Source organism: Meleagris gallopavo, chromosome 6, assembly GCF_000146605.3.
Source record: "Meleagris gallopavo isolate NT-WF06-2002-E0010 breed Aviagen turkey brand Nicholas breeding stock chromosome 6, Turkey_5.1, whole genome shotgun sequence".
NCBI classification, from domain to species: domain Eukaryota; kingdom Metazoa; phylum Chordata; class Aves; order Galliformes; family Phasianidae; genus Meleagris; species Meleagris gallopavo.
In genome coordinates, this window is record NC_015016.2 from 38,674,706 (window position 1) to 38,698,926 (window position 24,221).

The window sequence follows — 24,221 nt, forward strand, 5'->3', positions numbered from 1 at the left end:
AAAAAAAAAAAGCCAGAAAAGCCATGAAATTATTCTCCAATTTTCACAATTTATAAGCAACAGACTAAAATGCAATAATTCTTTTAAAAAGTTGAAACCAAAGCATTTGAAAAAGTTGATCCTTTCAAGCTGTCCTATAAAACAGAACTAAAAAAGCTCACAAGAGCTCATCCCACTGTGTGCTACCTCCAGGGACAGGATCAGCCATCTCACTTCTGCCAAACATTCATCATTTGTTTAGATTAATAAGCAGTGAACACACCCATCTTGTGATTAGTAGCAAAATGAAAGATAAAGTGCAGAGAGACATTAACAACTGCTGCCTAAGAAACACTGTCGGCACTTCCATCTGCCCTCATTTTAAAAACTGCTTCTAGAGATCTGGATAAGAAGTATGTACAATTAACAAATGTACAGGTAGAAGAGAGGTGTAGTTAGAATAGCATTTTACAGGTTTATAGTTAGAAAGATTATCTTGGTGGAAAGAGACAATCAAAAATGAAATGCTCACCCATATCCTAGGCTCACAGCAGAAAACTCCAAAAGAAGAGATCTCCAAAAAGAGACCCTTCCCCAGTGGAGTCAGCCTGTAAATAGCATCTAGGAGAGGTGCAGCCAGGCTCCACCCGTTCTGGTCACACAGCTGAATCACATCACCCTCACCTGTGCTCCATGGCTGACTCAGTGCTTGCCTCAGGTGATCAATCAGTGGTTCAGGCCCTGACTTAACAGTTCCCATACAGGTACAATAGCACTGCAGGGCTGTGCATCTCCATCACCTTCGGATGTGTCTTGGAGTCACAGTACCATGAGGTAAATTTGTGCTTCATGTTTATTTTCCCAGTTCACAGATGAAGTGCATAGGGATACAAGGCCAGAAACAAGAAAGCACCTATGAAGACTGAGAATCACTGGCTTTGTCTGCTTTTAAAGAGTTCTAATGATGGAGATTGCAAGACTTTGCTACCTGATTTGTGTTTAACTGCCAAAGTCCTACAGAATGAATCATCAGTCCTAAACACTGTCACCTCTGTTATCTTACCTATAGTGACCATGGGAAACACATGGTCTTCTTTTCCTCCTTGCAGCAGCTCAGCCATGTCCAACCCGCAACCTGAAGGTTGCAAGAGGCCTGGCCCAGCCCACCGTATGGCCATCACCTACCCTGTGCCATCATGGTGGTGGCTCTGCCCCACTGAGCGGCCCAGCCCAGCCCCAAGCACACACCTGTTGCTCACAACACCCACACAGCAGTGTGCGATTGGTACTGCCCGAAACCAGGACATGGGGAAGGTGCAGTGCAGTGCTCTGCTCAGTTATGGCAAATAATTGTGTGCATAGGATTGGTTGAAGAACAACTTATTTGTAAGAGAACATATGACGAGTAGCTTGTAACAAGGCCTTCTTGAAATGTAGCTTTTGATTTGGATTCAGTGGATATAGCAGGTGGAGCACCAAGCAGAAAGGATTATTTTATGTATTTTTATTCAAAGAAGCTGTCAAGATGTTTATCTCTATCCGCAAAAGCTTAAAGCTGCTAATCTGTGATGCACTGCAAACATCATATCTTTTTCTGGAGATCTGCTATCTAGCCAACATTTCCAAGCTCTATGTGCAGCTGATTATTTGAGCTTAAACCTAGAGCAAAAAAGTTATTGAACTGTAACCTAGTTTTTTCTACTTTCTTCTCCAAGCTGTCAAGATCTCAAATTTCTAATCCTGTCCTCCCACTGCCTCTTGTAGTTTTATGTTATCTTCATTTTTAGCTAGTGGATTCTTTTTCATCTAAGTTATTAATAAAAATACTGGATAACATAACCTAGGATATATATTTCCTGAAGTTTACTTAAAATATCCTTCCACTTCAGCAGTGAACCACTGATGGCTGCTCTCTGTATGATTTTCCAGCTAGGCTTTTATTCACTACCACAGTTGCAGCTTCATAGCATTTCTCTGGCTTTCTTATGAGAATTTCCCACGAGTTATTGCTAATACACAGTAAAGTTAGCAGCTTCTTCTCCATGCATGAGGCTAGAGAAGAAAGGTAGATTGACCAACCAAATGGGCACATTTTATTTCTGGTAAATCCAGCTGAGAATAATACAGAGTAGCTCAAAACACATGAAGATCAGCTGCGTCCACGCAATATGAGAAAACGATTCTTTCATATGTAAGAAATCACAGCAAACAATGGAAATCACTGGGTGTTTGCAATGTGATTAAACTAACTACCTAAGCATGAGATAATAGGTTAAAACAGCCTTTCTGCTCTGGTTAGCCATGGGAAAAACTGTAAAAGACCAGCAGGGAGGTAACACCCCTGTGTTTAAAGCTACATATGTACACAATACACAACATACAAAAGTGCTCAAGCTTGTGTACATATTGATGATGTCAAACAACTAATTAAGAATGACCTCATAGATGTATGATAGATTATTGCCATGACCACTGTATGAATGCTGCAACGCACACAAAATACTGTCTCTGCACTGGCTGTGATTGACTGCTGAGATAGTTTGGGCTTATTGGTATTATCTGCAAAAAAACTTTTTCTTAACTTCCTTTTCAGATCTGTATCCATGAAAGAACTTACCTACTATTTTTGACTTTACTAAAATTTATCTTTCTGAAGCCTGCTGATTTTATGTTGACTTTCTCCTTTTGCCCTTTCTAAGGATCATGAACTTTATCATTTCATACTTAATGAGAAGAGTCTCCCTAAGGCAAACATATCAATTTTTTTATATCAGAAGATATTCTGAAATGAGATAAAACAGAGTAAATCTGGAAATAATGTCACTGACATTTCATGGAATAAAAGTGCAAAGACAGTTCTTGAGATCATTTGTGGTAGATAATCCTGATTCTCATCAGTGATAAGAGTCTTAAGTTAAAGCTTTCTTTGTTTTTAAATGATTGTTTTAATGGTACTGTATCTTTTTTTCCTCCAAAGCTATGGCAGTAACTCACTGACAAAGAAGCAGTACTTGCTACAAAAATGAGACCTCACAATGCATAAAGCATTCAACTGGAAGATAGATCTTCCAGAAGAATGCAGATCTTCAAAGATTTCTAATATAATGTTCTTGACTGTAAGGCTAGAAGGAGGTTGGCTTGCTCAAAAGTAAAGAGAAAAATAAAATCAAACCCTTCATTGTGTTTCTTACATGCTATTTCTGAATAGCAGATGCCTGATCCCTACTTTTTCTATGTTATTCCAATAAATCTATTTCAAATACTGCTGTGAGTGAAGTAAAGGTCACATTACAAATTACAGTCTGATCATTTTATCATAGCACGTTTGTATAATAACTATGCCTTACGTCACTTACATACAAAGCTTTCGGTCTCTTCCCTTTATCCCATTTCCATAAAAATAGTTACAAACTTTAAACAGAAATAAAGAAACAATGCACTCAGTTCTTGACAGTTCAGCTGAGGGTGAATTAAAAGATGGACAAAATACTGACAGAACTCCCAAGAAAGGCTGAGAATTCATTGAAAGGTTAATAACATGAATCACATCCTAAGAGAAAAATGAGTCTTCAAAACCATAAACTACCCAGTTTATGGTTGTACATTTCTTATTCTGTGGGTAATCAGTTAACATCTGACAGTCACTTTTAAAACAGAAAATTAACTAAGATATTCACTGACATTTTCCCTTTAGCTTAACAAGAGGTAAAGTTGAAGGAAAATTTAGTTTTTTACAGAACACCAGCAACTGCCTATGTAGTATAGTTCAGAATATTGCCCCAGTATATACACCTAGCTTTAGTTATACAGCTACAGGAAAATGCTCATGGTTCTCCCATGGCCACTGGAGATGCCTCCAGCAGTTCCACCTCCTAGGTGAGCATTCCAACAGAGACTTGGAATACACCCATCTCTTCACTGACTATGAACAGACACACAAGAGACTAGCACCTAATATGAATTCTTCACTTCTGCTGTAAAACCTGCTGGGTAATCCTAACCAGCACAAAATGAGGAGCAGGCTCTGCAGACACTTGAAATATTAGGACTAAATTCTGTATCTATCTTTGCCTCCAAGTCAATAAGAAAACTCTTTTGACTCACACTTAATTCAAGTCTTAATTCAAGTCTGAGACAGTTTTATATGAACTGCATATCATTGTCTGTGTGATTTTTCTTTAACTGCTTAACATAAAACACTTGAAAAATTTAAAGCAGATCTAAAAATCTCTTCTTATGTTGCTCCAGATTCTCTCATCATTCCTTCCTTGTATTTTGGTATAGACATTCTGAGTTCATGGCATTGTCACTATAAAAAGAATCCAATTTTAGAAAATATGAAGAAACCTAGTTTTAGAAAAACACACTTGCAGCTAGCTCTTTCGGGTAATGAATAGTCTCAATGATTATTCCAAAGAGGTTCATGAACTGATTTTATAATGCCAGTAATAAAAAGGGTCAGTGATTATTCCAAAGGGGTTCACAAATCGATTTTAAAATCTAGAACTGAAAATAAAAAGAACTGAGACAAGAAAAATTTCTAACAATTTAGGAAAACTTAAGGGGATGTACAGGAAACTCAAATCTGAAACTATGAAACAGAATAATTTCTGGTTGGTTGAAGCCGAAATACCTTTATTTCAACCTGTATGACTGATACACCACATTTCTAATGTGTCCATTCCCCAACAGAATGTGGTTCTTTTAGTATATAATCATCCTTGAAGCATTTTGGGTGGTAACAAAAAGGAAAAAGAAATTGATCTTAAAATCATCTGAAATTAGCATGACAATGACAAGAAAGTCTTGACTGCATGACACAACCAAATCATTTGCTGGCTTTCAGCATAGGCAACAGAGACAAATAAGGATATATATTTCTGTTTTCTCTGGGAAAAAAAAAGTTAATTAAGTCCAACTTACTACAACACAGAAACATCAACAGTCAAAGAAAAATATGAATTATAAAAGAAAAAGCAATGCTAAAGAAAAGCACACTGTCCAAACTTACGTCAACATGAAGCCAGAGGTCATGCTTTTCACAAATATCGGCAATTTTATCCAGAGGATCAAATGCTCCCAGTACTGTTGTGCCTGCAGTAGCACAGACAAGAAATGGTGCTGACCCCTGCAACAGGATTCAAAACAAAAAACTGTCATTCACACCATTCATTTCTCTCAGTATGTATGGAGAGCTGAAGTACAACAAGGTCATGAAAAGTAGGACAAAAATGTGACAGTTTACATTTTAGTTTCCCAGCACTGAGAGCCTCATAAAGAAGGTCCTGCATATAAAAATGCTGACTCTTAGGAAAAAAAAAAAAAAAGGCCATTTCCAGCTAACACCATCACAGGGCAAACTGCTCTGGTTCAGACAGCTTCAGACTGTTTTGACAGATGCCAGTTTTATCAAGATGAAAGCACTCTGGCTATTTAACATCCCTTTTTATACACTGATTTTCATTTCTCGATCTTCCATATTTTACCATCCAATTTCCTACCATTATGCCAAACACAAATCAAGCTTTTAGTACAGCCAGCATGCTACCCATGCTGGGAAATGACTCACCCCTCCAGGGACTCACTTGTGCTCCCCCTACAATGCCTACATTCTTTGCCAAGGGAAGACAGCACTGGCATATACCACAACTTGACCGCTGCTATCTGACCCCAATGCCCCGTGTACAGCCAAGTCCTATCCTCTTACTCCTTACTATCTAGAAAACAGGAAGGGATGTTGATGGCAACTGAACCACAGTAGAGAGACCACTGGAAATCTGACAGTTTAAAGATTAGAAGGGATCTGTGGCAACTTCATGAAATTGAGGGTATAAATCCTAGCAATGACTGTCCATTCTCATGTGCTGTAAGTTCATGCTGAAGCAACTACTCCACTCATTCCAGTATCTGGCTCACAACATGACAGTGCAGCTATAGAAGAAGCACAGAAGTTGTTACTAAATTGCGTAATCTTGGATCCCTGAAGTTCATTTGCAGTTAAATCTCACAGATGATGTAAGTCTCTGTGCTGATGTAACTCGGAGTAGCTTCACTGCAATCACACATCAGATGGAAATCAAACTCTAAGTGTGAGTCTTTCATGTAGCTTCACTTTAACTGAAATCTGATCTTTGTTTTCCTCTTTTTTAAGCGTTGCCACTTTTAAACGTCTACAACACAGACAGGCAGGCTTGATTCACATTTACATTCTGATAGTTTTATAATTCATAAAATAATAGAATGGCTTGGGTTGGAAGGGACCTCAAAGATCATCTAGTTCTAAACCCCCTGCCAATCGCAAGATTAGAACCCATCCAACCTGGCCTTGAACACCTCCATTGGTGGGGCATTCACAACTTCTCTGGGCAGCTGTGCCAGTGCCTTACCAGCCTCTGAGTGTAGAATTTATTCCTAACATCTAATCTAAACCTTCCCTCTTTCAGTTTAAATCCATTCCCCCTTGCCCTATCACTATCTACCTGTATAAAATGTCAGTCACCCTCCTGCTTGTAAACTCCTTTCAAGTACCAGAAGATTGCAACGAGGTCTCCCCAGAGCCTTCTCTTCTCAAAGCAATCTCAACTCCCTCAACCTTTCATCACAGGAGACGTGCTCCAGGCCTCATAATTCTTTAACAGTGTAGAAGACTCTTAGAATAGCACATAATTATGATGTATTTGTACTTTAAAATTTCCTTACAATTTGCTAAAGCAATGGAAAGTAGCCTTGGAATAAATTAAAATGAATCCCACACACTCACAAAAAATTACCAGACTGTAATTCACTTCTTGATCATTCATTCTTACTACAGCCTACAACAAAAGTCAATCAAACTTACAAAAGAACCTGAAGCTCAAATACGAAATACTGTCAAGTGAGGCTAAGACTTATTTGCTGCACTTAACAGTTTCTCTTAGTACTCTTACCAATTTCCTCAATCACAGCTACATCACAGTGACACAGCCTGCCCAGCTGCCAGCAGGTAGCCTGACAGAATATGGGGACAAGTTTAGGAGCATTACAAATTCAAAAAATTATAGTTACCATTGCAATTTTCTATAAAGAAGAGAATCACACTTTTATTCTTGCCAATAAAGTTAAATAGATGTTCTTGACTAAATCCTCTAAAAACAGGACTAAGACTCTCCCTATTCACAGCCAGTGAACATTCTGTGCTCTTGTCACTAGTGAATACATCCTCTTGTTTAAGAGTCATTAGAATATTCACTGTAATTCACTGAAGTGTCCTTAAAAAAGTTGTAGAATAGTACTTTATCAAGGACAGATACAGCTACGGAAGCTCAGGTGAAATGAAAAATTTCCAAAATGCCTGTAATTTCCATCAAAAGGCAAGCAAAATAGTAAGTGTTTCTCAAAGGTAGCATGCCTATGAGCAGAGCATTTTAATATAGAACAGTATTAATACAGAATATAGAACATTGTTTTCAAATTGCACAGAACAGAATTGAGGCTAACTTCTTTGTTTAACAACATAAATGCCAGATGACCTTTTTAAATAACCACCAAATCACACACACACACACACACAAAAAAAAACAAAAAAACAAGAAAACGTTTTTCCAGAGCACGGAGCTCATTCTCCTGTGTGCCTGCTTTCTCTCGCTCCACACTTCAGTTCTTTTCTCCCCCCCAGACAGTTCAAATGAGCAAAGTACAGACTGTCTTCCATGGATAATGAAAGTAAGAGTTTCCTAGCTAATTAAGGACACCATGTATCACTAGTTATTCTGTCTAGTATCAAACCCAAAGGGGAGATGGTTATTTTGCTGAAGATCTAAGGAAGGTTTTAATTAATGCAGTTGTGGCCACACCAGTGCATGACAGGATAGCAACGCTGTGCCACTTCTATCAGCCACAATAACTCCCAAAGTAGGATTTTATGGTAGGCAACATCCACACCAGGGACAATACACTAGCTTGTTAGTATTCTCAGCTCATGAACTAAGGGCTGAGATCCGAATCCTTCTGCTCTAAAGCAGAAATGAGGTGGCATAAGCAAGCCAAAAGAAGATGCTCTGCGCCTTAGAAGCCATATTCGGTCCTCCAAACTCTGAATTTAATTACATTGACAATAGTAAGCGCTATCTTACAGATTGTGGAGATGTATATTAACGTTCTCCAAGCAAAACATCAACACATTTCCAAATGCTGCCCTTTCACTTTCTCCTTGGCAAAGTGTCTGTGGGAAAAGAGGCACAATGGAACCTCTGCAATCTTAGGACAGGACTAAGAAGGACACAAATTAGAATTTGCAGCACGTATGATAGTTTCAGAGACCAAGCCATATCTTACAACTCTTGTTCACTACAGAGGCTAGCACAATAGCTGCTATCATAATGAAAAACCTTTAATTTTCATTTACCTTTTAAGATACTGCATCCATTTTATTTAATAAAGATTAACGGCAAAAGAAATCCTACACTTAGACGAAACGTGCTAAATACTTCAGAGTAATGTACTGAGGTTTGTCATTAATTGTGAAAACCCTGTAGAATTTCACTCCCCAGAACAGTATAACACCTAAGAGCCTTGGCTTGCTCCACAAGTTTGGGGCAAATGGATTGCACCTGTAAGAAAAACACTGGTACATTAACTGCTCTATTTTTAAGATTTCACTCACTCATAGTTTTCCTTCCTTTCACTCAGACACAAGCACACAGTCTGCATACGCTCCTGCTCTCTCTTTCATGCTTTCTCTCCCCCTCTCACCTCTTTCCTGGCCCGTTGGACTTGTTTCTCCAGTTCCTCAGGTATCATCTTACCTCTAAGGGACACAGATTTAAAACTTTTTCAGTTACATTCAAATAAGTTGGTTAGTACAGCACTACTGCATTTCAAAAAGCTCACAGAACACAGCAATGACTTTTGCTCGCTTACCTTTCATCTGTTTTGACGAAGTAAACATTCTCTGTACCAATACCCAGGAAAGAGGCTGCCTTCTTCATGGAGTAATGACACTGTAAATGAAAGAGGCATAAAAAAAAAAAAGAATAAAAATAAAGAGAGCACACAATTAAAAATTCATTTGCATAGGAAACACTGACATTGAAATAAGTTTAATACCAGCTAACAGCCATAATAACAGTATATCCTAACACATAAATCAAATTGACAAAGCTACCGAGTAGAAAGACATACTGTATTTAACAATTTATGACACACTGAAGAGCAGGGAAAACAAACAAAATAGATGCGCACCATGTTTAAAATGTTGGCTTAGAAATAAAAAGCTCTATTACATATGAATAGTTTAAGCTGATTCTACATTAGAATAAAAATAAGAAAATTTAAAGTATCATTAGGAAAGAATGATTAACTGTTTCAAAAATGTTTAAATAGAAATGAAACAAAAGTATTAATAAGAGTAAAAGGGAAATTCACAAGAAGAAAGGTCTAAAGGCTACTGAACTCAGCAGCCCAGAGGCTGCTTATAGGTCTGAATATCCAAAAGCACTGGACTCTTAATCAGAATGTATATAAAAATATCTCTCTCTACCACTTCATAATTCTGTATAACTCCATAATTTTTTTCTATATGCTTTCTCTAAACAGCAGCTGTTGGACACTGTCAGACAGGATATCTATGTAAACCAACTTTTGGTCTGACTCAGCAATTCTGTTCATAAGATCACAGAGTTTAAGTCCCAAGACTTACCAGAATTTTTAGAGTTTGTATGATCAGGACTTTCAAGGCTTTCAAATCCTTGAAAATCTTGGTGGTTAGACCAAGGTTGTCTACATGAATTTGGATCTTGGAAGCCATTATTAAAGCAGGAGACTTTAGATGGCACTTAGTATATCATCATACGTCTTTAAATCAGTATGGATTATAGAAAAAGTTCCAGTTTGAACCAGTCTATATTTTAGTATTTTATCAAAGAATTTTAGCTATGTCTTGTCAAAAAGATGTCTATGAACAAATGCAAATGAACACCAATACATACAGTGTGCTTCTCACTTTGAACCGAATAAAGGTGTGTATGAAGCCTGTAATGTGACTGTAAAAGATGCCCCTTCACCTGCTCGAAGGATGTCAGAAATGGGCTTTTAGTCAATCAATGAATGTTAAAATTACTCAGATGAGAAGGACATTTGAGCTCACAGTCCACTCTGTAGACTGTCCACTCTTTTTTTCTGTTAAATATTCAAGATCTTTTAGCTTCCTGCATTTCCAACGTTCAATTTAATAAATTAGGAGCAGCTCTATATGGATACCGTTCTTCAGTGTAACAGCTTTTTGTATCATTCCAAAATAAGAGCACACTCATATCACACAGCTTAAGCCATTTTCAAGAGTAGCCTGGGAATTCAAGACACAATAACCTTCTTAATCTGAACTCATTCTGAGATCTCAAACTCTCAACAACCTGTAACATGGTAAATGTCTACCCACTCAAATCAATGAGCAAGTTTTGAGAGCATTCAGCATCTCATAGGACTACACAGTTCTCAGAATCAAGACGATCCAAGTCTGGGATTATTACTTCTAAAAAAATAAAATTGGATTTTTTTACACATTATTACTGAAGAGTTAAAACAATCCTTATTCCAGCAACCATGATGATGTCTAGAATTGTTACTTTTCAGAGAGGAGGTGAAACCAGGTGGATAATTAATTCCATTTTCTTCCAGAGAGTTCACACAAATGGAGTTACTGCAGAACATAATTATGAAAAATGTACAACATTTTAATGTGTGGGTATGAATATATTAAGGATATTAAAGCCTGTCACGCTTATTTTGATGAGATGGATCATCTCAAAGGGCTCTTTTTCATTTTGACAAAAAGCTTTTCTCCTCACCATCGCACACTTTTTAAAGGCATACAAAAATACTACCTGATACTATCAGTTAGTTCTAAGAGTGCTTACTTTTGTAACATGACACATTCACAAAGCCTTTAGGACACATTCATTTCAACTGCTACAAAAATTACAAGATACATAGGTAGATAATTAGTCTTACACAGCATCAATAATGGTAATAATGATTGTAGAGTGGCTATGTGTTGATCAGTGGAAATTTGGAGATGCTTTAAGCTATTTAGCAAATTGTTGAAAATAAAGGTAGTCTCTATCACTGATTTCTGTCCATTAGGGTCAAACGAAAGGTATGAACCACTAGAAATAATAATACAGTCTCAGATTTGGAAAGCTGTAGAATTACAAAATCACTGTATTAGTAAGTAAATATTCACTAAATAACTTATTATTAAAAATGGTATACAAGAATGAAAGAAAGATAAGAGACTTCAGCACTTGAGAGATTATACTAAAGCGCAGGAGAGGTAAGAATATAGAGACCACTAAAACATAACAAGCTGCCAGGTGTATTATTTCTCGTCTTTACAAGAACTTCTGTTCCTCCCTCTGTCCTACTGAAGACCTGATAAAATTTGATAAGTCTACAGTAGGACAGAAAAGGGACTGCATATTGCAACACTGACTTGCAATGTGCTTTCTTTTTTTCATCAAAGTAACCTTTCAGTTATATTGATAGAAAACATACAGGAACTACTTTTTTTTTCACCATCATTACCATAAACCTAAGTCACATCATATTCTTTTAAGAAGAAAACAGAGAACATTTAGCAGTTCCAGTCACAACAATATCAAATAGTTCATTTGTTCACAGTGTCCTTTCAATAAGGAGAAAGGAATACTCAGATAAAACATATTATTTGTATCTATATACACTAATACACTAAATATGCAATATCAAGTAATAATTTTTAATACCAAGAGTTGAGATTACTTTTGCCTTGTCTTTTGTAGTTTTGATTGGACATGTTAACTCTGTAACCATTAGGAGTGAGAAATGAATGTCATTAAGCACAAGATCAAACCAAAATAGTACATTTAAGATGTGATGCTATACTGTGTTAACTATAGCTAGACAATTTTCTTTTTCTAATAAGATTTGCAAAGATAAGTTACTTTCCCTGTGTGCTCATTAAAAGAGAAGATAAGTTTGTTCTCTTGATTTTGAAGAGTTTCCTAGAAACATGATTGCATAAAGCAATTACATTATTATGAGATTGTTTTTTGTCTGCTGTAATTTCAACAGAGGGCAACACTGTGAGTTAAAGTTGTGTTCTTCCATTTTATTACTTTCACGATCAAGTTGCATTGGGGAGGAATTTAGTTCCACTGCATCTAAAAACTGCTCATATCAACACATACATTTCAACAGTTTACACATACACTCTTCTACCCTCAGTTACCTCAAATTCAGCAAATTCCTCGCTTTCAGATCAATGCAATACATTCTTGGGTCAGAATAAAGCTCAAATGGAGAAAAATGATAAGCAGGTGGGTCATGGTCTACAACTATAGCTGTATTCAGATTCTACAGAAACACTAATCATGCCTCAGGAAAGTGAGATTTAATAACTTCTTACTATTGAAATGGTCTCAAGAGGAATCACTCTGTAACTGTCCAGCAAGAGTGCTATAGAAAAGTACCATCTTCATGGAATATCACCGTAGTTTAAAGTAGGTAAGTATTTTACTTGCAGGAACAAGGAGCACTTTTGTTGCTGAAGGCCAAACACAGCATGTGAGGACCTTCAGTAGGCCACACATTAAACACAGAACTTCATATTAACCACAAACTACAAAGAATACGTAGTCCCCAGGTCACATAAAATTAAGTCACTGACAACTCCATGCATTCCCCTGCTCTTTCAGCCTGCCAACTGCCAGACAGAAACTGTGGGACTTGGCAACTCAAAGCAAAACAAAAATCATTTTATTTCAATAGCACTGAAGCAAAGCCCTACAACTCCAGTGCCTGGAGCTGACGGTGCATTTTGACTCCTTATCAATACTCTCATTTCATTAAAGCCTCATTACTTCTCCATGCCAACACTATTTGCCTTACTCACTTTAAAGCTAAACACAGGTTGCAACTTCTCTATTATCATTTTTTTCAATCATTTGCTTACACAACACAAAACAGGGTATTCCTCAGAACAAAAAAAAAACAGTAAAATTCTATACAAAAGAAGCATCAAAATAAAAACAAATAATAAAAAATGAAGACTGACACGGGCACTTACGTACTTCTTTTCACTGTTGGGCATTTATTAAATACAATCTTAATAATAGGACATATCTGAATTAAACTAGCTCCAAAAGGTAGCAAAACTTGGACTCAGTACAGATGGATCAAAAATATACATCAATATGTACCATCCTCCCTCAAAATGAAAAATAAATATTAGGTGTCTTTGACCAGTCACAATATCTAGCTGCTAAAGTGGCAGTCTTACAGCAAGCAATCACTAACTACAACATGGTTTTGTGAATCAAGCAAAGTATTACAGATCAAAAACACTGCCTTAAAAGTAATTCTAATTTTTTTTGCTGGTTGATTCTATGTCATGGTTCGGGTCTTCTTGGTGAAGCAAAGATACCAAACTAAATGAAATTTGTTTTGCCTTTAGAGTGCACTTTTATTTAAATCTTGCGCTGAAATAATACATTACTTCATGATGAAAATTTGATGTGCTTCATTTCTGAAGCATTAAAATGAAATGTTTCAACATCATTTTTTCCTCTTCAGCTATTTCAAAGATGAAATATGATGAATTAAGCATGAATTGGCATTTTGTTTTCATACATACATCTTTCAGAAGGAAAAAATAAATATATTTAGCCTGAAAAAATACTACTTTATTTAAGACATTTAGATTAATTAAATGTCAGGGACAACTTATACAATGCCCATGTCTCTCAGATCTCTTCAAAATAAGTCTCCTTTGTCTATTTACCCAGCAGAATGTTAGGAGCATAAGCTTGCAAGCTAAAATTATGTCAGGAACTACATGCATCCTATTACAACAAGGTCCTCACCACCGCAGGATACTTTATACAGTAGAGTCTGTAATAATACTTCCGCACAATGAGAAAATCAAAACTGGAGAAGTGAGAGAAAAGAGTCTCTAAAGAAAAAGAAATTAGCTTCAGAATAAATGGATGGACATATCTCCATTTTCCACAGGCAGTTTGAACAGACATGACTCCAAAACTTTAGAAATAACCACATTTTTTCAATTATTTAAAGAACTGTCTAAAGATCCAGCAGGATTTGCCTGAATATTTTATGGTAGGTTTTGTTCTCTTACCACAGCAAATCTGTATTCAGATACAGGTAATAGTGGGAGCTGCAGAGAGCCATTTCACAGGTCCAGAGGCATGCAGCTCAATATAAACTTCAACATCTTGCAAGAAAAACTTTTGAAACCTACACATGGATCCTGCTAGACTTTAAACTGCAGATCTCCACAACACCCCACCTCACATGATTTGCTTTCAGGTTACCCCATCTTTTCCTCTATCAGTTGGTCCCAAGAACAAGAACATCCAAAGTTATTTGGACAACAAGCGAGCTTCTGTAGGGAAATTTATCATTAGACTTGTCCAGATAGCTCTGATATTTCACATCCTTCACTGATGGCAAATTCATTGTACCAGGACCCCGTCAGACATGCAAATGTTATAATTTTGCAGCCATTGAAAAATAAAGTTCATTGTTAGATGCTTTAAGATGCTTCTTTATGTTTTTACCTCTTCCGAAGTGAACAGGACTAGTCTTGGCAAACCTGAGAGCCCTTTTTCTTTTATCTCTGGACAAAATTTGTATCTCGCTAAGTTCATAGCATACATATTAGAAACAGAGCCACCTGAAATAAAAGACATACAAGTATCATATTAATCACAGTCCTAGCACCTTTTCTATCTCTGAGTGACTAGTTTATTACAAAAAAAAAAAACCTAACCTCTAGATGCATTTACTGTAACTTAATTTCTCCCCCCAAAACCTGCAGATATAAAATGAATATATAAAATGAACTGTATCATGAATGGAAACAGAGCTGGTTTGAATGCTCTTTGGAGTTATTTCCCAAAGAAGTAAGAATTATGCTTGAACAGTCCTCCCTGATGGACAACACACTGCAACAACACCTTCTGACACACACCAAAGCAGCACCAGCTGAACTGTGGCTGTATCGTATGAAGCCTAGGAGATCTCTTGGGCAGTCAGAGCATTGCAAGGAAAAAATAAAAATAAAAATCCATGGTGAGTGCAATCTGCAAGGTGTGATCTAGATTTATTTACTTAAAAAATAATAAAAAGAAAAAGAATATCTTATCTAAAACTATCATTAAAAGGCATAATTCATTTATCTATTGACAGTATTTCAGTAAGTTAGAATTAAACAATTCTTCGGTAAAGACAAGAGTTCTACTGAAAGTACACATCATATCTGAAATGAAGAAATCAATGTTACTGATACATTTTTTCACAAGTTTTCCAGAGAGTTTTAGTTTATATATTTTTTATTTTTCCACGATTCATATGTAGGGTAGAATTCCTAGCCTTGTCTTGGTTTTGAAAGTGAAGCGCTAAATCCATTTCCTCATTTAACATTTTTCCCACCCCTAACCTAGCCACAAAAGCTTGGAATTTGAACAATCTATGGAATAATACAACGTTTATTATTTCTGTATATGGGGCTGGAATGATGCCTTACAGAACATTTTAAAAATGTGCCCTATCAAGAAGCTTAAGAAATCTTTCTTTGATTGGCCTATTCATAACATTTCAAAAAACTATCAAAGTTCAGAGGAATTAAGCTCATGGCAAACCCACTGTAACTGACTCTGGCTCCCACACGTGATAGGCAGAATAAATACATCAGTGCCTCTAGGAGAAACTGGTTGGTTCTAGCCACTACATCAGCTCTCTATCTGTCATCAAATGACTCAGTGCAATCAAACTGTTGGTGCTGTTGTTAGTAAGGTCAGGAAGGACTTCCTTTACAAACAATTCATTTTCCCACAATTATATTTCATGTAGAACTTCTTTTGTCAAACTGCTGATCAGATTCATAGAATTATTAGTAGAATACAAAAAAGGAGCCTGGACACAATAGTTTCCTCTGTGCATCGCTGGATTTCACATGCATTTTCAAATATTCTATACAAATCAAATGTTCATAGAATTACGGTATCAGATATATCATGACTTCTTTTGAAAATCTGAATTTTTATTACCTGGATTAAATATGCCATCACCTTCTTCCCAGCCTATGAATTCAATCATTTTCTTGATGACTGCTTCTTCCACTAACAGAAACACAGGGGATACTTCATATGTATATCTGAACAAAAATAAAAGGAACATGTTTGGTATTAAGATTACAGAACTATGCCACAGCATCATGTCAAAATTAGACAGAGGTTTTTTGTACCTTTCTCTAACTTATCAGAAGCTGATTGCCATCAAAAGTAAAACTCTAAACTGAAAAGTCTATAGATGTGACCCACAGAGCAATTGCTTAGTTCCTGACAGCATTACAATGACAATTCCACTCTCAAAGTAATACCACTTATTTTAACGAAGATCACAATGCTTAAACTTCAGCAATAATAATCTATTGCAAGCAGCAATCACATTTTTGTTTAGACTTTACATTTGCAAGTAAATAGTAGACAGGTAATCATTTGCACGCAACTCTGTGCAAAAGAAATAAACTGTTCAAAAGAAATAAACAAATAAGTTGGATTCATTCATTGTGATATTTTTATTCTGAAAGTAAGGGGAAAAGAAGTTTAGGTTTAAATGTTTAAAAAAAAGATCTCTTCAGCCCCAACTCACAAATTAGAAAAATCATCAGCTTAGCCAAGATTCTGGTGAGCTATTCAGACAAACTAGACCAAATTCTTTCCCAAATTCCTGCCACAATTCCTACCTCCTCTGTAACTCTGAAAACAGGGAAAAAAATTTACAAGGGGGAAAAGAGGGGATAGTGGTCAGGAAGATGTTACTTCAAAAAGCATGCAAGATTCATCATTATGAGTACAAGGAACTGCACTTACACACTTGGGTTCAGTGCTTCAGTAATGAAACGTGCCACTAATGAGTAATAATCTATTCCAGCGTACAGCTGATTGAAAAATCTTGGATGATCTGAAAATATAGATGAAAAGCAAGCAGTGACAGAATGTATATGAGAAGAGAATGCATCACAGTTTCCCTCAGCTGAATGCTGATTACTGCTAACCATGATTCATTCCACCATTCTCTCAATATTTTACGGGTTTACTGTCCTTTTTTAAATTAGAAAATCCTTTGAAAGTAAAAGTTATAGGCATTTTTAGGACCCAAAATAAGGCTGATGTAAGTAGTGCACAGAACAAATATGGGTTATTCACAAGCTTTAAAGATCAAAAAGAAGTGACTGACAACTGGGTATGTACAGTGGACTTTAACAGTGGTGTTCAGAGATGCAATGGACATTCAGCCAAGTTTTGCTAAGCAGTAAAACATGTAAAATCAGGTAAGCTGTATGGCTCCATACCCATTACACTTGAGGCTTCAATAGATGTTTATACTTAGATTAAGAACTATTTACACAGCAAATTTTTCTTATTTAATATTCTTTCTAAGCATAACAAATGAAAATTTGAAGGCAATTTGCAGAAGAAAGATAATCAGAATGCCTTCCACTAGCTGAGTAATTATATCTCTGTATTATTAATACACTGCCCCTTTAGATTGGCATTACTGCTTTTCTGTGGTTTTCAAAGATATCCTCAAAATCATTTTATGGCTTTTCTTACTGTACCAATAGAAACAGTAGGAAGGAATGAGCCTTGGAAATGCACAGGAATTATATTACATAACCTTCTCACTTTCCAAAATATAGCCCGAGCTATGCCACATCTGAAATCATGAGCTTCTGAAAACAACACTATTTCTTATTCATCCCTTTTTTGTTAAGATTACACTGTACATCACACACTGCAGAAAGGTTACCCGTAGAGAACCATTCTTGCAGAGATGTCATGTACCATCTCTCAAACACTGCAGGCTCTCTTCTCACAGCATCTGGAATGAGAATTACTGCCTGTTGGCAAATTAACATCCTATAAGACTATTGCTCAATAGAAAGCAATAGTAAACACAGGATAATCATCACAAAGAATGCATTCTTATTTGTCCAAGAGCAGTGACAGTGATTCCATTCCTCATCACTCTGCACAAAATTACATACAAAGATCTTTCTAGTTTGTTTGTCTGTTATATCATATATGTCTAGGCAACTTTCATAAGACCTCAAGAGGATAGAATCTACTGTTAACATCAACGGCACTACAATAATTAGGTTTTGATTAGTTTTCTTTGATTACACTTTCTGGGCAATCACAGACACCTACAGTGACCAGCATGCAGTCAAACAACTGAAACACAATCAAATATTTGTATATTTGTGTAGGCAAGTAGAAAGCAGGCATTCAAACCCCTAGTTTCCTGGAAGATAATAGAGCTTTATAAACATTATCCTATCTCCCAAAGTTAGCATATAGCAAACCAACTTCATTAGAAATTGCATTCTTACTGGTTTTGACGCTGTAGTGTATCACATCCTGGCAGAGTTGCAAGAGTTTCTGATGAGATTCTCCAGTGTCTCTCATTTCCAGATCAAGAATCTTCTTCAGTGTTTCAGGGGCCCGCCATTCACAAACCTAATGATGAGTAGATAGGATACACCACAGTGAACAGGTTAGCTAAAAGGAAGACTGTTAGAAAAGTGCCAGGTAAGTACCACATTCAGGACTGCTCTCCAGAACTGCCCATGGAGTGCAGCAGGCCATCAAAACAGTATGTCTGCTAAGCTGGTCTCATGTGGTCTTGGTTTTATTGCACCTCAGACATTCCTTGACCATAAAAATCAGAATATGGAAGGCAGAAAGATATAAAAGATTGGGAGGAGAAGGTGTGCCAGTTGGACTGCATGGATGTAAAGAGTCAGCCTTGAGTCACTCAACTATCTTGCTCATGGCTCATATATCCTAGTTAGGAGAAAGAGGCCTACTGGTCAAATTTAGCTAAGGCTTTGTAGTCCCAACACTTTCAAATGCTGCTCTGCCCAGGGGTGGGAGCAATCTGTGCATGCCCAAAGGCAATGCTTTATTTTCCAGTGCCCTTCCAATACATCCCCTCTAGCATGGTTTCTGCGAAACCCAGGGCAATCTCGTTATATTCCCTTCCACAGTAGTTCCACATTCACTGTCCCTCCCTCCCTAATACCAGTGCCTCTGAGGAGTAAACAATTCCTCACAACCAAAACAGGAAATGCACTACGCCCATTTGTCAGCTCAGAGAAAGTCACCACTGCGTTCAGAAACAACACATAAATAAATAAATAAAACATTATTTTCTGGCAAATAGGTATGCTAGCCATGCTACTGGAAGGTTTTCAAAATTTGAATCGCCACAGACTAGAAGCAATTTTGATACTACTTGAAATGCAATAAAATACAGCTGAAAAAAATATTCACTGTTTATTATTTCTGCTGCAACTTTTCAACAACACTCTATGGCTTTACCTTTTCTGTAACATCATCAGCTTTCTGGATTATTTTTTCCATTATGATCTTACAGGCCTCTTCCACAAATTTCTCTCCTGCTTTTGAATCAGTTATTGGACCATTTAGGATGACTCCATCCACCAAGACAGCATTCTTCTTCTTCTGGAGAACATCCTGTTTGCAAGTACTAGCTGGAAGATAAAAAAAACCTCTGCATTAGACATGGCCAGGTTATCCTAAGCTACAAAATATTCCTTCAGTGCTGAAGATTTAGTGAACATAAGGAAATAAAATTCACATTGTCTTTTCACGTGTACAAAAATCCTAGATTTTGTTGGAAACCTCTTTACAGACAAATACAACCTCTTTGTGTTACTTTAGACCCAGACTGATATTACATAAATAATAACAGCCAGCTGCATGGTATTCACTGTTTTCTGTAGCATACGAAAGCATGCAATGCACTTTCCAACTTTCTTAGAAGAAAACACAAGTATGGTCCTCAGCATGATACAGCTGGATAAACAGAAAGGAAGTGTGAGATAATAGACACTCTTCTCAGCTGAAAATGTTTCTTTCCTATTCTCTTTTTTCCACGATACATTCCCAGCCTCACTTCCCATATTTTCACTCTACCCCTTCTTACCATCCAGTCGTGTTACAGAGTCCTCTGTGTCCTTTGCAAAGTTTCACTGATTCCACCTCCATGAAAATAACACATTAATATTATATACCTGAACTCTCTTTTCCACCCTTATCTTAAGTGACTTCAGTCACCTACTTGAGCATTTTGCTATGTATATTATCTGTTTTATTCAGTTCTCCGTTGGTGATCTCTTTCCTCTCTCTCACCTTTACCTGTGACACACTCTCCTCATGCGTTGCATAAGCACAGCACTGCTCCCTTTACATTACTTCCAAGAGCACATCCAAAGTGCTTATTAGAGACAGGACATCAGTGACAATCACGTATCTATTTCATGTATTGATTTCTTACCGCAAGATTAGAATGCCAGTTTTAATCAACATGAGGGTAGAGACAAAAGTGAGACATTAGGAGATACTAAGGGAACTGACATCTGAAAGAGAACAGCACTGAAGGCAGAAGCAGTAACTACCATATCCAAATTACCTGGATTACACACAACATCAGTACACAGATCTAGCCCTAGAATAGCTACAGTCTATGAGGTCAGGCATTGCCTTGGAAGGTCTTCTTCTGTTAGTGCTACAGTGAGAAAATATTGGAAGGGTAAGAACACACGAAGGAGAAAATCTTATGCTTGAAACAACTCTACCATCTGCAGAACTAAGGTGGCTTTTTAACAGGTGTACACAAACAGCTGAATTTCCAGAAGACTGCAGGGCAGTCTGGCACATTCATTGTGCCTGTGCAGGATGATATAGAACAACAGTGTGTCTACAAAGGTGGAGACCTTCAGGGTCCTTTGATTGAGAGAAACCCTGTCAGTCCCATAACTCAGAGCAGTTCTTCACTTCACTTTCACTTATTAGGATAGGTATTACAAATGAGATCAAATTCTAGCAAGAGATGGAACCTCAGGTTTCCCATAAACAAGACATCAAGCTTCTGCATTTCTGAAATTACTGCTGTTTTTAATCCAAAACAACATTTAGCTGAGCAGAACATTTTGCACGTTGTTACAGGAGAGGTGAATGTTCTCATGGGACAAATACAGAGCTAGCATGTAAACACTATTCCATTTTCAACAAGCAAAGAGGGAAAATCCCCTACATCAGAAAGCTAAACTCTCATCAAGCTTCCCAGCACACCACAGCAGGAGCACTAGACAGAAATTGCACTTTAAAGAAGCTTTACAGGTTTCTCTCTGAAAAAACAAGCTAGTAGGTTAATTTTGCAAGACCTAAAACACCAGGTATTAACAACGAATGGGAAGGCAATGGGGCTTTGAGTGGATAGAAGAGGGACTATTTTTGGATTAAGTGTCAGTTCTTTTCTGTATAAGTGAATCCCTTAAGTACTAACCAGAGCTTAGAACAAACATGGAAAGACTCAACCTTGCCATCTCCTCAAGATCATAGAATCATCTACTACTTAGAAAAGACCATCAGGATCAAGCTCAACTGTCAACCTGACGTACCAAATTTTATCACTAAACATACCCTTAGTGTCATACACACATGTCTCTTAAATATGTCCAGGGTTGGGGACTCCACCAACTTCCCCAGACAGACTGTTCCAATGCTTGACCACTTCTTTCATGAAGAAATCCTTCCCAGTGTCCAATTTAAATCTTCCTTGGTGCAACTTGAGATGATTTCCTCATGTTCTACCACCTGTCACCTGAGAAAAGAGGCCGACAACCTCTTCAATGCAGCCTTCTTTCAGGTAGCTGTAGATAATTATGAGGTCTCTGTCTCCTCCAGATTAAATAGCCCCCGCTCCCTCCCTCTCCTCATGTCTCTTGTTTTCTAGTCTCTTTACCAGTTTCACTGTACTCTCTGCATACACTCAAACAAGTCAATGTCCTTCTTGCAACGAGGGGCCAAAAACTGACCACAACATTATAGGTGTAGTCTCACCAGCACTGCATAAAAAGGGGCAGTCACTTCCCCTGCTCTGCCAGCCACATAATTTCTGATGCAGGCCAGGCTCCCATTGGCCTTCTTAGCCACCCAGGCATACTGCCAGCTCATGTTCAGATGCTACCATCCCCAGGTCTATATCAATGGCATTTTGTTGCTATGGAAAAGAGGACAAGATCTGAACAAGTATCTGTTGATATTTCCTCTGATTACAGAAATATCCAAAAAATGACATGGTGGAGCAAGAGAACTCTAACTCCTTTTCTTCCTCTGCTGCACTCTGCTGTCTCTGCTAGAACCAAAACTGTGTAAAAGCTTTTGTTGGTAACTACATCTGCCCTACTTCTGATACTTTCACACAGAGATGCAATACAAGCACTTCCATGACTTTTCACAGAATTTCTTGAAGAGGTCATTGTAAAGAAAGTGCAGAACCTTATGTTACATTTTTTTCCAGGTCTTTAGGGGCTGGGTGATGGGTCTAACAACAGCCTTGTATCTGAAGCAAGTCTATTGACTTTTACAGTTTTAGAGTCTCCAAAGGATACTTTGTGAAGCCCGAAGAGAAAGAAATTTCTAAAATGGGTGTTAGCCCACCCCTACCATCCACACATTTGCATTGGGCCTTAGGCACATCTATGAAAGAAAGGCAAAGCAGAGGGGTCAGGAAAAGGGAGGGAAAAAAGCCTTCATTTCAACAGCAATTTACCTGTGTAAACCTCTGCTAAAGAGTTCAGGACTTAACCCACATTATATTCCTTAAATAATACACTTTGGGCTTATTTAACATTTTCTAACTTTCCATTATCACTTGCCAATTCAATCTGAACTTGCTGAGCTAAATTCTGCCCTGTAACACAGCTTTATGCAATTAATGGAAAATATGAGGGCTGCTCTGAAAGTAATGTCTCCTATTTTATTCTGTTGTCCCATGACATCAGAGGAGGATGGTGGTACAGCACTAGAGGCTGAACCTCCCCACCAATATTCCATTCCATGTTGTTGCTGTGTGACAGATGGCAGAAGAGGGACAGTCTGACAAAATGCTGTCTGACATAAAAGTGCATCTGAAGCAAAGGGGTGGAGCTGAATTCCTCCAGGAGGAAAAAATGGCACCCCCTGACATTCATCAATGCTAGTAAATGTTGATGTAGACAAAACAGTGGATGTGGGCACAGTGAAGTGATGAGTGGTGCATTTAGGCAGTGGTGACACTGGGTCACCTCCACTGCTGCAGACTTTTACTGGTTTGGAGGCAGGCTCTTGTTCATCGCTGGCAAAAATGTACAGCTAATGGTGGTGACTGTGTTGAAAAAGAGTTTCTAGATGAGAAACTTCTCTATCAAATAGAATTATTGCATTCTCTGTATCTGTTCCAATGTAAATAAATAGGAGGTATTACTTTCATAGCTACTGATGTAATAGAAAAAAACTTTCTCAATCAACAGCTAAAATGAATGAAAACATACTCATATTATGAACTAAAGGACTTCAGGTTTGGAAACAGCCGTTGCATATAAATACTGTTCCCACCTCTCATGATTTTACTTCTGTGACACTTAATCTTCTACTTACAACTGAACTCTGGAACTCTTACGAGACTCCTGAACTCCACTTAAAAATAAACTTTTCTCCTCTTGGTTGCAGCAGAAGTATTGAGAGGAAAGCCAAGTCGATGATAAAAGGCCAACATTTTCAAAATAGAACTTGTTGTTAAAATTGCTTTTCTTTTTACGCATTTTTTAAAAAAGAATCTGTGACCACATTATTGCTTTGGATGGGTGAACCTTGAGAAAAATCCTTGTTTCAGTTTTCATGTCACAGCTCTCAAATTAAAAGATGTCTTCCCAGAGCACAGCTTAGAAACACTCCCGCTATCTTTACTAGCCAATAATTTATGCTGCACTTCTATTGAAATAAATAAGTAAATAAATTTGAAATGCTTAAAATATTTTAGGCCTTTTGCATATCTTTGTCTCAAAAACACCTGACTGCATTAATGTAACCAATCAGTCCTTTGTTCCACATGAAGTCCATATGCTCCTCTTTTTTGGTTTTTAACAACATGGTATGCAAACAATTTAGAAGTGTAGCAGCAGTAAATATAGTCTTTTTCATTTAAGATTACAGAAGCAGACTCCTAAGCAGACTCAGAAGACAGACTCCCAGAAAATGTGTCAAATGCCATTCCTGCCAATTGGCACCAGGCTTGAAACAGAACAAAAACTTTAACAAATGAAAATGTCTTAAATCAGAGATTAAGGATTATTG

The 24,221-nt window shown here is 37.3% G+C and overlaps 1 protein-coding gene across 1 annotated transcript in view; it reads right to left on the minus strand.

Annotated features, from left to right (window-relative positions):
- The window catches only part of GADL1 (glutamate decarboxylase like 1), an 83,044-nt gene that overhangs the window by 50,755 nt on the left and 8,068 nt on the right, over positions 1-24,221 (minus strand). The window contains exons 2-9 of the mRNA XM_010712892.3: positions 19,401-19,573; positions 18,410-18,536; positions 16,887-16,977; positions 16,062-16,168; positions 14,571-14,686; positions 8,878-8,957; positions 8,710-8,764; positions 4,991-5,107 (exon numbers count right to left, since the gene is read on the minus strand). Coding sequence (XP_010711194.1) covers positions 4,991-5,107; positions 8,710-8,764; positions 8,878-8,957; positions 14,571-14,686; positions 16,062-16,168; positions 16,887-16,977; positions 18,410-18,536; positions 19,401-19,573 — 866 coding nt within the window. The remainder of the gene's footprint in view (positions 1-4,990; positions 5,108-8,709; positions 8,765-8,877; positions 8,958-14,570; positions 14,687-16,061; positions 16,169-16,886; positions 16,978-18,409; positions 18,537-19,400; positions 19,574-24,221) is intronic.